The sequence below is a fragment of the Pseudopipra pipra genome, chromosome 12, assembly GCF_036250125.1.
Source record: "Pseudopipra pipra isolate bDixPip1 chromosome 12, bDixPip1.hap1, whole genome shotgun sequence".
Lineage (NCBI taxonomy): Eukaryota > Metazoa > Chordata > Aves > Passeriformes > Pipridae > Pseudopipra > Pseudopipra pipra.
In genome coordinates, this window is record NC_087560.1 from 481,774 (window position 1) to 498,650 (window position 16,877).

Sequence of the window (16,877 nt, forward strand, 5' to 3'; positions counted from 1 at the left end):
GAAAGCATGTCACAGAGTGAAACATGTCTTTAGAATGAATATTCTGGGACCCCTTTTACAGCTTTTTCCTGCCTAGATCTCTCTGCATCTCTCTGATACCCTTTTGACAAAGGCTGCCTGTTCCTGGGCCCAGCTACCACCAGCTGTCACTCGTGAGAATCTGGACTCCTCTGTTGAGCATCCATCTGCTCATTAGTTATCCCCAGTCACAAAGCCTAAAAAGAATCACAAGCAGCTTTTCCTGAAGAGCAGACAGAGCCTGCTGAGGCACAACATTTACCCCTTCCTAAACAGGCCCATTGCCTTACAGTCTTACCTTAAACGGCGCCTTCTCCCCACGTGCTGCCGCGGCATCGTGTTGCCATGGCAGCCGTTCCTCTGGCACAGCAGGGCCGGAGGAGACTGTCCCAGTTCCAGTGGCAGGGCTCTGCTCCTAAGGGAGGGTGTCGGTGAGTGCTGCACTTGCCTCTCTTCAGTCCATCTAATGCTCTTGTTCTCACATGCTTTCTAAATATATCTGCTAGTGGTTTTTTCATCTCATTTGCTCCTTCTTTTAGAAATGCAAGCTGCATCCCATCTGGTCCTGGAGCTTTTGGCAGCCTTTGCACAGTGTAATTTCTTCAACTCTTTCTTGGTGTGAGTCTAGTTTCCTTCAGCATTTCTTCTTCCTTCAGGGTAAATTAATCTGGTATCACTGGAGCCTGGATAGTTTGGCAACACAGAAACTATTTATCAAACTTTGTATTTTGGTTTCAAGGGGTCAGGAAACAGTAGCTGCAAAAATTTATTTTAGACAAGATAAACTGCATTTGAAATGTTTTTATTTAAAAGTAGAATAAATACTTGCATGAACTAATTAAAGCATTTTGGGGGGTGATGGAGTTGGGGATGAATACTTCATTCTTTGTGTAATCAGAACGCATGTGACTTCAGTATTGTTTTTGTGACAGATGGAAAGAAATGCGCTGTTACCCAAAGAGAATCTAATTATCCTGTGCTTGTTGAAGAAAAATACTTTCAGTGGGGTTTGTTTGTCAGGTGAATTGCAGTTTAGATCCTGAGCTAGAGATATCTGCAATTGAGTGTTTGGGTTTCCTTGCTACAGACGCTGTAAAATCAACAACATTATGTATTCAGTTCTACTTCAGATATATGAGTAGAGGTCTTAGAAATCTTAAAGTTCACGTACTGATGATCTCCATCATATTATTCTTGTGAGTCTTCCTTAGAGATGTGTGTGTGCTTTTTCTTTAAACAGTCAAAATTACAATGAGGTCACATTAGAATCAAACTGGGAAAGAACCCTGTCTACATTACAGCCTTGCCTCAGAAACTGTCTGACTGAGAATGCTCATGTCCTCTTCTGGAGCTGAGCAGTCGTGGCTTGCTGACCTCGCTTACCTGACAGGAGCCTTCTTCCTTAATGAGGAAAGGAGAAGTGTTCTGGTGTGCTGGGTTTCAGAGAGACAACACAGTTGTTCATTAATGAGAATAATTGCATGAGTAGTTAATTGCTATTAATATTTTGGGACAGACAGATGCAAAGCATTGGTGTATGTGACCTTTCCTACTGCTTCTCTCTAAGGATGTTTCTGCCAGGAAAGGCTACTTGGGAGCTGTGTGATACCTGTCCTTGTCAGCTGGACAACACGAGCTTTTATTTCCTCAGGGAATTTTGCTACAGATGCTGTGGAAGGTTAATTTATATGGAGTAGCATTTCACCAACACTTGCATGGAGGTGAATCCCTCCAGCAATGTGACACTTGCAAAAAGTAATGTATTGCTTAGATGGATGAACCTATTATGCAGTTGCTATGGAAGTATAAATTAAGTCTTATGGAGATTTGTTTTAAAGTTACTAGACTACTCACACTTTTAAAAAAATATAATAATTTCTATTTACTGGTTTAGCTGGCTGTTTTGTTTAAATAAGGATTGTTTCCTTATATACAAAGCTAATTTAGAAAAATGTTGTCTTTCCTAATGTCCTAAATTTCTAATTTAATTAATTTCTAATTTTTTCTAAATGTCATCTTCCTTTTCCTCTTCTGCTGTTGTCATGGAACATTTTTGAGAAATAATGTTTTATTAGGCAACTTTAAAAAAGTTTCAGTTTTTACTTCCACGGAGAGAATGTTTGAAAGAAAATTAAAGTCGTATGGCTGAGGTAGTTACAAGTTTAAAATCTGACTTATGTGGTAAAAATTCTATTCAGTAAGCATTTATATTTGAAGTGTTTATGATCACACTGGATATCAACTCCAGTTTTTTCATCTGACTGTAGAGCTGGAGCAGTCATTTTTGAAGCATTTCAAATGGACACAGTTTTGAGTAGCGTTAAAATAAGTTAGTACTGTTTGATTTCTTTCTCTTTCAAAATAAGACTTTTAACTTACATTTCATGTGCATGGATTTTTTTATTTAGGGAAGCACTGGTGCATAAATGGAAATGTAGTGATAAAAATTAGACAGCACGAACTACTATATAAAAAAAGCAATCTTTTTGTCAAAATTACTTCTTTTGACTGCCTGCACATATAGTAGAGATTTTCTGATTAGTTTTGTTGCAGTATTAATTACAGGTCATTGGAGGATTCTTTTGAGTGCTTACTTTCACGTAGCAAACTTTGAATGAGGTTCTGTAGTGCACTGTCTGGTTATTCCCTGTTGCCCTTTTAATAGAATATTTGACAAAACTTCAGCTTGTTCTCTGCTATGAAAATAATTAACAGCAAACTTTGTTTTGTTAAAATTACTGTTGGAAGTGTGTTACATTACTTGAATACTTCAAGAGATAGCTTGAATCTTATCTGAAAAAAAAGTATAGCTCCTCTTTTGCACAGTAGTAGTCGGTAGGCCACTGAGGTTAAGTTCAGTATAAAACGCACTTCTTAAGTGAGTGAAGCTGAAAAGTTGTGTCATGTTGTCTATTTTAAATTTTAAATAAATTTAATAGCATAATACAAGGTATTGAAATACAATATATATATACAATATGTATTATGTAATTAGATAATTTATATTCTATACCATAATTTTTTGTTGTATATTTCTGTATGTGTATGAATTTGTGTATTTATTGGAAGTCCTGAAAGTTTGGTTACTTTGTAGTGAGGGATGATATACATTGAAATCTTGAGGGAGCATTTAAGGGAGCCAATTCCTGCATGTAAACATCGCAGGGGTAAGGGGGTGTATAGGTCATTTGTGAAGTAGATTGTCACAATCAAACCCCAGTGGGCCTAAGGATTCCAGCAGGCACACAAAATCTACTCATTTCAGGAACCTTTGGTGCAAAGGTCTTGAAAGCAAATGGTAAGATTTTCAGTATGAATTGACATGAAGCAGTGGTAATGCCTTTGCCAGATCTGTGTTTGTCCTCATTCTCACATGGCAAATTGATGTTAAAGCAAAGCAGAGAATATAAGGCTCCTTTTGGAAAGGATCCTGCTGCCATGTGGCTGTAAAGTCCTTTTACTTTCTGCTTTCTCAGAATTTCCTCAGCTGTTGCTGTGGTCGGCAGCATAGCAAAGAATGAAAAATAGAAGCAAATATACTTGAAACCTGCAAGTTTAACTTGTGTTGCTACTCACTGGGGTGGAGGAAAAGGGAGTGGACGAGACAAAAATGGATTATTGTTAGGGCATGAAGGGGTTTGAAACAGGCTGAAGAGGCTTTTAGGTAGCAAAATGAATTACTGCAGATCTGGATCTAGAAGTGTTTGCTACCCTGCTAGGAATAATAGGGAGATGATATAACCTGCAGAACAACTAATAAAATAGTTGGTTTGGACTGAGTTTTTAATTTTCAAATAGCGTTGAAAGTTATCTGGTGCTTCATTCTCCAATTACAGCTCAAGTATTCCATGAGCTGTAAGATTGTCTGTAGTAGCTTTTGTTTAGGCTTTCAGGGGAAAAGGATAGTCACCAAGCTTCCTAGAAATTACTGCTTGTTTCTTTGAATGTACTTCAGAAAGGTGTAGATGCTAAGAGAGTTAATTAGAATCAAAAGAACAGAAAATTAATAGATGCCGGAATGTCTACTTTTGACAAATTTCTACTCAATGTTTCTAAACTGAGGGCACAGGTCTTTATTACTAAATAAGGCCCCTCTTACACTTTCCAAAAAATTACTAAAGTAAATAGTGTAATTGCTCTTGCTTTAATACAGCATTACAGGAATAATAAACAAGCGTAGAATACGACAATGCTGAACTCACTGTTGTTTTACAGTCTTTTAATCTGAGCACGCTTGAGGAAATAATCTGTATGGCCATTGTTAGTACAGGGAATTTCTTGGAATTTTTGAATGGAATACTCTTGTTATGAGATAATGGAGATTTATTTTGATACAGACAGATCTTTGCCTTTATCTCACTTTGTACTCCTGAATGTAGAGACAAGGTTGTGGTTTGGATTCCAGGTTCCTGAAAAGCCTGGGCAGCAACTACCAAATACCCAACTTTGTTGTTGTTACTGCACAGTGATACAGGAGGAATCAAAACTACTACTGCTGGTCTTTAAATAGATGTTATTCTTTGTGATGCAAATCCTGCTGCAAACACACCTGTCTGTTGTGCACTGTGATGTTCTCAACAGCTTTCACGCAATTACTTTGAAGATACAACTTTGCTGACTCTTAGTGGAAGCTGATTGCTACTCTGACAATAAACGGAGTCAGAGAGAGGCATCATTTTCCCCTGTAAATTAAAACCAATATAATTGTTTATAATCTTAAATAGAATAATATTTGAAGATACAGCTGAATTTTTCCACAGAAGTTTTTTAATGAAAATATAGAAATGAAGATACAACCAAGCAACTAATAACAATTAAATTCCAAGATCTACGAGTTAATAGGACCAGAGTGTGGTCAATAAAATCATGTACACCAAGGTTAAGTTCGGAAATCTGAGCTATTTAGCTTTGAAATTAGAAATAGTTGCATGGATTTTAATGTTTACACCAAGGTTTCAGCTTTCTCTTAAAAAGTTAGATATCCTGATTAAAGCTAGTCAAAAGAAATTTTATCTGGAGAAAATGTAATTTAATTTAATAATTTCTGGGTTCATATAATTTAGGATAAAACAAAATATAATTTATGGTTCTTAACATAAAAGCCTTAAAATCTTTAACCTGATGCTGTGCCACACAACAAGGAATATTTCTGCCTATTAATATAGAACATTGCTTTGGACCTAGAGAAAATATTTTCGTTCAAACCTTTATTTTAGTTTAGGCAAAGGATGTGGAATACTGAGTTAAGCAGATCTGAAATGCCAACACTTTTTCATTCAGTCTGTTCTTGGCAAGTATTGAGAAATAATTTTAAAAGCGTTGTAATTTAAGCATGAAAAAGAAATCTATTACGAGGCAAATAACAGGAAGATAAATTTTGTTGTTTCTTCTGCACTTGCAAACCGTTAGTCAACAGTGTTGGTTTGAGTGCCATTTCTGTTTAGTAAGTTTTTAAAATGGGCTTATTTAAAATTATATGTGCATTATGTATTTCATTCTATAATCTGTTAAATGAGTTTTATCTGCCAATATTTTTTTGTTGTACGCTTTATAGTTGAATGAATTACAAGGGCAGAAGGCATCAATAAAATCACGTACTATGATCAGGAGCATAAAACAGCCTTGATAAGGAGCTTCAAAACTTACCTTGGAGTTGTGGCATATAGTCCAAAATATTTCAGTATTTTTAAAATTGCTATCTGGTGGTGTCTCTGTGATGCCCACTCCATCGTGCTAATAGATACAATATTCCAGTACTTAAATAAGTTTACTAAAAATCCACATTTTAGTATAAATTTGGCTAGTTTTGGCTTCCCACTGTTACTAGCTGGGTATGCTTCTTTTTACTTACCTGAAGAGCTGAATTTTGGTTTTTGTTCATGGTAGTACCTTGTGTGGGCCAGGAATTTGAGGCAGAGCTGTGTAGGCATTTTATTATAGTGGACTAGATAGAGAAGATCAGTATGCTTTTAAAGCCCTTTTTTCTTGGATTAAAAAATATAAGTTATCTCCTATAAAGCAACTAGAGAAGAGGGGATAGACATTTTTAAGGAGTTTTTACATTTTTAACTACATGAAGGCAAAATTTCAGTGTTTATTGCAAACTCTTTTTTCCTGGATAAATGACTTGGGAATAGGAAAAAAAAATCATGTTAAATGTATTGAAAAATAAAAATATCAATTAGATAATTAAGATAAAAATAATAGTAATAATTAAAATTATTATAATAATAGAAATAAAATATAATTACTACAGATTGATTTAGTTAGAGGTAATCTTGTTTTGAAGGGACTGTTTGGAGTATATATATAGCCTGTTATCTGTCACTCAGTGTAACAAAGCTTCATACTTATTATTAGGGATGTGATTATTTAGGGGAATAGACAGAAAATGTTAGTCTGAAAGCAGGTAAGGAATTGTCTCAGTCTGAGGAGACTGGACTGCTAAAGAGGATGAGTTATAAAATAGACCAAACTCCTCTCTCTCAGCAATTTTAAATTCAAAATTAAGGGGCTTTAATCAAGGAAGTGTGGAAAAAATAGAAGAAATAACAACCCTTTATTAAAAGATATATGTATGTTGGCAAAAACAGTAACAGAACACAAAAAAACCCAACTAGACAGTAGTCCTAGAAAAAAAAAAGGTCTGGATGAATACTGCTCTGTCCTTTAGCGCGGTCCTGATCGTGGCCTGCAGGGGGCGCTGTGGGACCGCGGAAGGGGCAGAGCCTGCAGTACCCGTCATGGCCGGCAGGGGGCGCTGTGGGACCGCGGAAGGGGCAGAGCCTGCAGTACCCATCATGGCCGGCAGGGGGCGCTGTGGGACCGCGGAAGGGGCAGAGCCTGCAGTACCCATCATGGCCGGCAGGGGGCGCTGTGGGGCTCCGGCAGTCACCACGCGGGGGAGGGGGCCGGGGGAGCGGGGAGGGCAGTCCCGGACCGCGGGAGAAGCCGAGAAGAAAATGGGGGACCCTCCCCTCAGTGGGAGGAAAAAGGGAAGGGAAGCAGTCCACTCCTGCGGGACTCACCGCTGTCCCAGGTGACGGTGTCTCAAAACTCCCTTCTCTCCCGCGGGCATGCAACTCTCCGATGAAACACAGCAGATCCGGGCTGGAGACAAGAGACAGCTCCCAGGCAAGTCGAAGTCAGCAGTCTGAGCTGACCAGGATGAGAAGCCAAAAAACCAGATCCCCAGTCCCTCTCCCCAAATGCCTGCACACAGACCCTCGTCTCCCTCCGAGAGCCAAATCCGCAGTCTGCTCTGTCCTCAGTCCGGCAGCCAGCTCCCCCCAGCCTCTGATGGGCCGTTAGCCAGGAATGTAGCTCAGCTGGCTACATCCTTTGTAAAGCTAATGACCTCCCTTCCCCCCCCCCCACTCCATTTTTCCTTGGAGTGGAGCAGGGGAAGAAAAATTCTCCTAAATTTCTAACCTATAACAGGAATGAATGTACAGTGCTTTGGCTACTCACATAAATTTCCCTTGACCACACTGTTGGCCATAAAGATGTGATGTAGCCCTTGGTGAGATGAGATGAGCTGCTTGTCTGCATTTCTGGGAAAGAGAATGCATATCTGTTTGTGGTGGGACACTGACTTGACAGAAAACTCAGAAATCTTCACCTTAAAGGTATAGCCTTTGTCTGTACCCCAGACAATCTCGAATTAACTTAGTACTGGTGCAGTTACAGATCTCACTGTTCATAATGTGTGATGGCCATAAATGTTCAGATTTGCTTCTGGCTTCTTCCTTCTGCATCTCTCTCAGGGAAGCTATAAATTCTGTAGAACAAATGACAATAAGTGTTGCTGTCTGTATTCCATGTAAGCCAAAGCTTTGTGAGCAAGATACCATACAGCAAGTTTTTAAATCTGCTTATACAGTGGTTTACAGAGACAAACACATTTACCTCTGCTTCTCAAATCATAAATGTGTGTTAAAATGTATTTATTATAAAGCCCAGGCCCCCTGGTGGTCTAGTGATCAGGATGTGGCACTCTCACCGCCGCGGCCCGGGTTCGATTCCCGGTCAGGGAACCCCTCTGGGTAGATGGAGCTCGTCAGCCCTGTAAGGCCATCCATCTCAGAGAAGGTCACTCTAAACAAACCTACGTCCTGAGGACCTCACTGCCACCGTCCGAGCTCGCTCGGCCCTGGCAGATGAACCTCAGGATTAAAGGGTGGGCTCAGTTCAGCGCACACTGTGTCTCACCTGAAAAATCCACTGTGCAGGCTGGAAGGGTAAAGACCTTTCCCAAATCTTCGTTCGCGAAGACTGGCCATGATGAAAAATTATAAAGCCCATTGACTGTATGCATACATAATTAATGTGATTGGAAAAGTCTGTAGTATCTAATGTCAAACTTCAGCGTCTCAAAAGCATCAAACTTCAGCGTTTCTACAAAATTCTTCAATAATGTAAAACTAAGTTCATTCAAGGATGATTTTATGACTTTTCAGAAAACTGCAGGACAGGAATTAAGACGAAAAAACACATAGACACAGTATTACAGGTACAGAGGACTGGCAGATTTGCAGAAGCAAGCTTACCATGGCAATGCCTGTTTTTTCTCCAAGTACACTTGTAATAGGGAGAGTTCAAAGGATGCTGAAACTAAAACCGTAACACCGTTGAAAGTTCAACAAAACTGATATTTATTACCAGGAGGTGGCCAACAAAACGAACAAACTTGAGAGAGAGAGGAAAATAAGCCTTCAGTATGACTCCCTAGTCACCCAGGTGTGGCTTATGAAGTTATCTTACCGACCCAGAATGCCTAAAATTCCCCAGAGCAGAAGCTGCATTCTCGGAGTCGGCAGGCTCACGAGATAGCGGGCGTCCCGCAAAAGGCAACGTTGTCCTTTGATGTGAAGCTTGCTCCATCCAGAATGAGCTGTCTGCTTTTTATACAGTTAACTGAATGATGTCTACCTGGGCAGGTGTGGCCAGCACCGCCCAGCTAGAGCCCCTCAGTCCCACCCCTTGGTTATGCAAGTGGGATCTCTTCTGCGCATGCGTGAGTAACTCGGGATTCCCCTTGAGCATGCATGTTATACCTCAGGAGTCTTTTCTAATTGAGTCTGGGGGTTTACTTCATCTTTCTCCTCTTCAGTTTCTCCTTCAAGTGTCCTTGGAAGGTGATGGGCCAATCATAAGACAGCAATTAAATATAATTTATACAAGAAGCTCTCTTCAAGGACGAAGTTCCCGTTTATCAGTGCTTGTTTTCTCATAACTTGACAGGAAAAAGATAAACTGACAGGTGGCTGGGCCAAAAACAGACCAAAAGTATTAACGTCTAATTAAGCCCTGATACAACACTGCACAGAAGGTAACATTTTTTCTAAGTGTGTCTTGACTATCAAACCACTGAAAACTACTTGTAGTAAGTCATTCTTCAAACTGTAGTTAATATGTGCCATTCCTTTTTACTGTGCTCCTGGTGGATAAATATGATATTTATCCATATATTTATAAATATGATAAATAGTGTCATGAGTCTGTGGTTTGGGTCACTTAAAGAAACACCATCAAAGGTACTGGCAAAAAGCAGGGTTTAATATAAATTTGTGAAAGAGTGACTTAACTGAGTTTGACATCAAGGTTCACTCTATTACTTACTACACAGTTGAAACATACATAGGAAAATAGAATTAAAATCAATTTAGAATGTTTTACACAGAGACTAGAGATGCACATTATCATTGTAATGAAATTTTAAATTCTCTGCTTATTAAATTTTTCTCCTCTTGCATAAGAAATTGTGCCATCTTTTACTTCTTTAGAGTAGTACTGTCACACTGTAGCTTCTGCAATCTGTTTTTTGCTTTTATATACAGCTTCATAGAATCATAGTATAGAATGGGTTAGAAGGGACCCTAAAGGTCATGTAGGTCCACCCCCTGCCACGGGCAGGGACACCTTCCACTCTAGCCCAGGTTGCTCCAAGCCCCGTCCAACCTGACCTTGGACACTTCCAGGGATGGGGCAACCACAGCTTCTCTGGGCAACCTGTGCCAGGGCCTCCCCACCCTCCCAGGGAAGAATTTCTTCCTAATATCTAGTTGGAAGCCATTCCTCCTTGTCCTATCACCACATGCCCTTGCCCCAAGTCCCTCTCCAGCTCTCTTGAGGCTCCTTTAGGCACGGGAAGATGCTCAAAGGTCCCCACAGAGTCTTCCCTTCTCCAGTCTGAACAGCCCCAACTCTCCCCACCTGTCTCCAGAGCAGTGGTGCTCCAGCCCTGGGATCATCTCGGTGGCCTCCTCTGGACTTGCTCCATCAGGGTCACATCCTTCCTGGGGGGGGGGGGGGCCCAGAGCTGGATGCAGCTCTCCAGGTCTCTTGTGAGAGTGGAGTAGAGGGGCAGAATGCCCTCCCTCGACCTGCTGCCCACACTGCCTGGGATGTAGCCCAGGACGTGGTTGGCTTCTGGGCTACAAACACACATTGCCGGGTCATATTGTGCTTCTTATTCTCCAGCATCCCCAAGTCCTTCTTCTCAGGGCTGCTCTCACTCCATATTTTGGTGGAAAGCTGTATATTTACAGGAAATCAAAAATTTTAATGTTTTCTGTTGCAAATCACAAACTCTAGTGTTTGCTAAAGTTGGTCGTTCTTTTGTTTTTCCCCTTTTACCTCCTAACAATTCAAGAACAAATTGTGAAAGACACAGTAAGGATTAAAGATTTCAGTTTTTCAGGTAATACAATTTTAACTGTGTCTTTGGGAAATAAGATGAAAGGAAGTCTAAAGGTTATAAAAAAAATTGTAAAAACAAAAGAGAATAAATTACTTGAGGCTAGTTGTGAAGAAAAAAGCAATAGTGAGAAACAAAAATGAAAGCGATGGAAAAGAATGGATGGGGAGAATACATCAACTTTTGTAAATCCTTTTGATTTTTTTTTGGTGGCATCCATAAATTTAAGATTATCTACTTTGGGACATTCTGACGGCAAGTGTATGGTTATATATATTTAAGAAATGTGCAGTAAAAAATTTTCACAAATAATCTGAGAATACTGATAATTTTCTAAAAAGTCAAGTTTTACTAAAGAGAGAACTACAAATAACTTCTATTATAGTGGAAAGATAACCTGTAAGGATTAGGGCTTACTCTTCTTTTTTTTTCAGTAAAGAAGGTCACTTATTTTGAGCTGTCCATTGTAAAAGCGTGGGGGAACTGATTTTTTCATTCTGTGCAGATTTGTGTGGTGTGGTCTCTTCAGTGTGCATGTTGGGACTTCAAGGATGAAAACTCACTCTTGATATACTCTACATGATTATACTTAAAGTAGTTCTCAGAAATGGAGTGAAAAGGGGAGCCTCGTGTGGCTCTGCCCTTCCTTAGTTTCTGCCATAGCACAGGGCCAGTGCAGCCTTTTTTCTGTTGCTACATTCTGCCAGCTTTCAGAAGAAACAGAGAGGAATCAGTTGAGAAATTGATTGAACTATAAATTTGTTTCGACTCTTCTCCAAAGTTTTGGAGAGTATAACTCTTCCAGCACAGCAGGGAAAGATACCTACATCCAATGTTTGGGTATAGCCACAGAATAGTTGGGGTTGGATGTAGAGATGTCTTCTAAGAAACTGTGTGATTGAGGATTAAATAGAAACTGGTAAATTGTTTGCTGTTGCCATGTATTCCTGCAGTCAGATGTCCATCATCCCTGTTGTTTGGAAGTACAGCAAATATATTCCATTAAGCCTCAGCCCCCCTTTGCATTAGAATTTTTCTTCTCTTTTGGTAGAGAGCCGATGTGAAGACTTTAAATAGTTTTATTTGTAAAGACAGAAGTTATGGGAGAACCTCTTTCTTGTAACCTGAATCTCAGAATTATGGAAACAATGAAATAGAAGCAGCAGATTAGGGTCATGAAGAGAATTAACTAGTTTATAATTACAGGTGTGAGATGACACCTCAAATTGTGAGTTGTTACTTCATTTTAAATAATTGCATCTGAGCAGAGCTAATTAGTTTTGTAGAATTAGTTTAGGACTATGGTAACATTTAAGTAGGAAGTCCATTAACATTTCTTCTATAGAGTACTTTGTGTAGAATATCAGCTGTGACTTCTCCAATTAGTTCTGCTAAGACCATGTCATAATGAATCAATTGGTTTCACTTTTTGTTCGTGTAGTAATTCTTGGTGGCTTTGGGAGCTTAGTGATATTGATGCATCTTCCTGAATTCTAGGAATATTTTAACTTGTTTATGTGTTTAACTAGAAAGGTGGAAAACATACTGTAGTGTTAAAACAGCATTAAGATGTCATAGCCCTTCAGTATCTGACACACTGTGTTTTCTTCAGCGTAATTTTTTTCCCTTGATCACTGGGTTAACTGCATCACACACTCTTTCCTAATAATTCCATGCTGCTCCTGCCAGGATGTCGCACCGAGCTCTCAGAGCAAACATTTTGTAGCTTGCTTTCTGAGGAAAATTTTAATGTGGAACTTAGATAAATTGACTTCATGAATAATGTATATCTAACTTCATCTATGGCATTTCATAGTGTCACAATCCACAATGACCACTCTTTCAAAGGGTTGCAGATACATTTGTTTTTACTGCGTACATGTGCCAGTGTTAGAAAAGATTGATTTGTGATAAAAACATTAAGCACACTGAAGATATTGTTTAATGCTTGTTAATGTGGTAATTGATACTTTTATGCCTCCTTTTCTCTGTTGTGGCTTCCAACGTGGTGGTAATGTCTGAAGTTGTGATAACAGTGGTACAAGTCTGCCCTAGGCCATCAGTAGAAGGCTTTTTTTGGTATATAGCTGAGAAGCATTAAGGAAGGAGATTGGAAATACTTCAGTTACTTTTATTAGGATCTTTGTGCTCTGCAAAAGGCAAGGTAGTTACAACAGACTTGCAGAGGAACTGAGTTTTCCCTTCTAACTCCATGCCCAGCTTAGGAAGTTCCTTGCCTGGGACATTGAGAAGTGAAGTGTAAACCAATCAAATTGGGAAGACAAGTGTGAGAGAGAACTTCAGTGTTTGATAAGGGACCATGTGGTGGCTGCCACCTTGAAATGCAACTTCTATAGAGAACATAATGCTTAGACCCACTGAGAAGAGCAGGAATTGTAAGAGCCTGTTACGTGATTTTGGCAGTGCTGGGTTCTTCTCTCTTGTCTTTGCCAGTGGCAAGAGGAAGAGGTTACCTTGGAAACTCCAGCAGAGGTTTCTTCATTAATGAATGCTGATATGGAGAAAGTACTGCTGATAGATAAACCTGATGTAGGTTGCAGCCCTTGTTGTCAGATGTGATGCTTGGAAGAATCTGAAGCTGGGAACTTAAATTTTTTAAAACAAATTCTTGTCCTTTGGTTAATACTGTGGAGATTACAGGGTGGTTTTTTTTGCCTGAAAATGCTAAAAAAAACCCCAACAACCATTTTGGATGCAAGGTTGCAAAAAATACTCATAGCACGTGCATTGACACAAGATAACATCTTGTGAGAACAGTGAAGGGTTGTAGACTCTGGCCATGCATATGGAAAAAGATGCAACAGAATTTCTTACTAATTTCAGATAATACACTCCTGCTCCCACTGAGTTATGGCAGTGTCAACACTGAATATTTAAGGTGGCCACACACTGGGCACATGTTTATTCTTGGCCTCTTATTGCTTGTGCCATTCCCATTCCCTACATAGATTTCTGTCTGCCCACACTGGGCCAGGTTTTTTATATTTAAAGCAATAAAATTGTAATTAAGCTGATGGAATTGAGTTAATTATTGTTTTGACATGTTTTGACATATTTTGAAGTGAGGCAAAAGGAGTAATTAACACAATGGGTAATTAATATGGAAGATGCTGCGTAAATTGTCATCATCATGGCCGGGCTTCGCAAACGAAGATTTGGGAAGGGCTCTACCCACGTTTTTTACAAGCGCAGTGGTGGCTAAAAAGGCCAATATGAGACAGGCACGTCCTGTTCCAAAAGGCACAGCAGAAAGACTCCTTAGGTGGTAAATTCTGCAGGGCACAATTCTTTCTGCGTTGTCTTTTCCCCTCGAGAGTGATCCTGCTGCGTTCTCAAAGGAAACAGCAGCGTTGTAGATGGTGTGTCTGCAGACCTCCCGACTGGAGGCCAGAGTAGACCAGTTATGGTGATCATTTAATATGGAAGATGCTGCATAAATTGTAATTGTTGTTTAAATACCAAGTAATTATATGTATCCAGAATTTTATTCACCTTTTTCCCCTAACTTGTTGGAATTCATGATATGTGATATTGACAAATACTTTTCCTGTCTAGGATACCCATAGCCTCATCAAAATGGATTTAAATTGTTTCAAGATTACTTCTGTTTAAAAAAAAAAAACCAACTTTTTCAATTCCTATATTTTAGCAATGCTCATTAATAAAACCCATTAAATTTTCAGAGTGTGTTATAAAAGTGGGAGATAAGTGGATTACTTTGAAATGGCTGGAAGAAAAGCATATGATAGTCAAGCTTAGTTTTGATTTAGTTTTCTCCTATAGTGCGAGACTGAAGATGTTGTGAGATTAAATACCCTTACTCTAAATTATATAACATGTTGCCATCCATGTAATTGTACAACAGGCTGGAAGTTCTTGAACATCTAAATTATATTTTTCCTTATTTGCCTCTTGCAGTGAATAATAATGGACTGCTTGGTTTTTTCCCAGATCACCTTTTTCATGCTGCTGTCTGCAGTGTGTGTCATGCTGAACTTGGCCGGCTCCATCCTCTCCTGCCAGAACGCTCAGCTGGTGAAGTCCCTGGAAGGCTGTCAGCTGGTGAGTAATGAAAAACAAGTCTCTTACAAAGGGCAAGGATTTTATTTTGCATTTGTTAGGGTTTTATGCACATATTCCTTTGACTTCCTGAACATTTAGTAGAGCAATATATAGGATATTACAACAGGAAAAATCATTTTGAGAAAAGCTTGAGGGTTGAAGTGCTTTGTCACCTCAAAAAATAAGTTTTAGTATTAGAAATGCTTGCTTCTTAATGTCATGGTAACAATAGTGCTTCAGCAAATAGGTGGAATACAGAGCACATCAGAGCAATGCAGTGATTACCATTTGGTGTCAGCAGTATCAGGATTTCATCCAATAGCTCCTTGTAGAGGCACTGTATTTCACAGATGCACTAATAGTAATGTTCTGATGTGTGTATGCTAATATTTTATTTGCCAACCTAAATGAATCTTTTTTTTTTTGATTTCCAAAGTAAATGTATGTTATTTTTATTAAATAAAATACAGAATAATACAAATTATCATGATGTGGCACGCTATGGTATAAGTTACTAAAAGTTACAGTTTACCTAGAGCCTTTATGTTTTGATCTCAGGAAAAAAAGTACATATACTTTGAACTCCAACGTATTTTATCATTCAAACTTACGAAGATGTGTACAGAAGTAAATTCATTACTGAAATCCTTGATGTAAAGTAAATAATAAAACAATTATACACCCCTCCAACTTCAGGAAACAAATGACGTTGAATTATAAGATTGATAAATGGATTGGAGAATATTTATAAATGTGCACCATTGCTAATTTTATTATAATCTGTTAGCAGACCAATCAATCTGTTTAAATCGTGTGAGTATGCACTCACAGGACTCATTAAAAATTAGAAAGACATACACATATGCACCCCAAGACATTGATCTAAATGTTAAAGAAAAAAGACATTTTCCATTTAATGCCAACAGATGACTCCATGAAATGCTTGTGCACCTCTTGAGTCATTGTTTGATTCCTTTGTTCTGTTTGGACACAATATGTTTAGTAAAACTGAGTTCAAATAATACAAAATGTTTTAGGAAATATTTCAAAAGGCACGTGACACAGAACACCATTTGGGTGTAACCTGTCCCATGCCTTCCCCTTCTTTAGTCAGCTTGGAAGCTCGTGGTCCGTGTTGCTGTGGCTCCTCCTGTGTTAGGGCTGCATGTGCAGCTCCCTGAGCCAGGCGGGCGGGAGGAGCTTGGCTGCTCTGCTGGGAATTGTTCTAAGAATTCTGCTAAGAATATTCTGCAGACATTTGCACAATGTCTGAGTTTTCCAGCTATTATTGGAGTAAAGGCTTTATAGCCTATGGAGAAATCAACTGGTGGAACCTGGAGCTCTGCTGTAAGATGTGTGCTGCACATTGCAGAGTGATGGAAAAATAGTTTTTATTTTGAGGGGTTTGTTGGGGGTTTTTTGGTGTCTTTTTTTTTTCATTAAAAAAGAGTTGTCATAGGTATTTTTTTGTGGAAAACCTTGAAAGTGAGTTTTACGAATTTGTATTGAGATCCTTGCTTTGATATTAGGACTATTTAGAAGTACTTTGAGGGGCTACATTTGTATCAGAACTTCCCATGAAGACTTACCAAAAAAACCTTGTATCTACGTGGAAGAAGGAATAAATAGCCTCTCAAAATGAATGCTTTCCTGACTACGTAATGCAACTATGTAACTGTATTTTGGGACCTACATGCTATAATTTTCAAACGCGGTATTTTGACCTGGAGTGTCACTGTGATGAATAGCTTAGTCTTGTGTCTAGACATCATGCTCTGCTGGTTGGTTTTCCACATGCTTAAGCAGTGCCTCTTGCCACATCTCTCCTGTAGGATTGTATCAAAGCCCTAAAGAGAAACAGGAAGGAACGCTGGGATTTTGGAAACATGTATTTACTTCTTCCTTGCTCAATAGCTCAAAGCCGGTGTACTTGGCTCATAAATTAAAAGGAAACAGTTACATTTCATTTGTATTTCCCTGGCCTTTCCCTTCCTACTGCAGATGGAATGTGCAGATTTTCCTCTGGACTACTGAAACATTGATCTGGCTAAAGAAGATAAAACAAGGGTTCAAACTG

The 16,877-nt window shown here is 39.1% G+C and overlaps 1 protein-coding gene across 6 annotated transcripts in view; it reads left to right on the forward strand.

Annotated features, from left to right (window-relative positions):
* ENTREP2 (endosomal transmembrane epsin interactor 2) overlaps window positions 1–16,877 on the forward strand; it is a 110,548-nt gene that overhangs the window by 45,779 nt on the left and 47,892 nt on the right. For all 6 annotated transcript variants that reach the window (XM_064668300.1, XM_064668301.1, XM_064668302.1 and 3 more), the window contains exon 3: window positions 14,690–14,800. In XM_064668300.1, coding sequence (XP_064524370.1) covers window positions 14,690–14,800 — 111 coding nt within the window. The remainder of the gene's footprint in view (window positions 1–14,689; window positions 14,801–16,877) is intronic.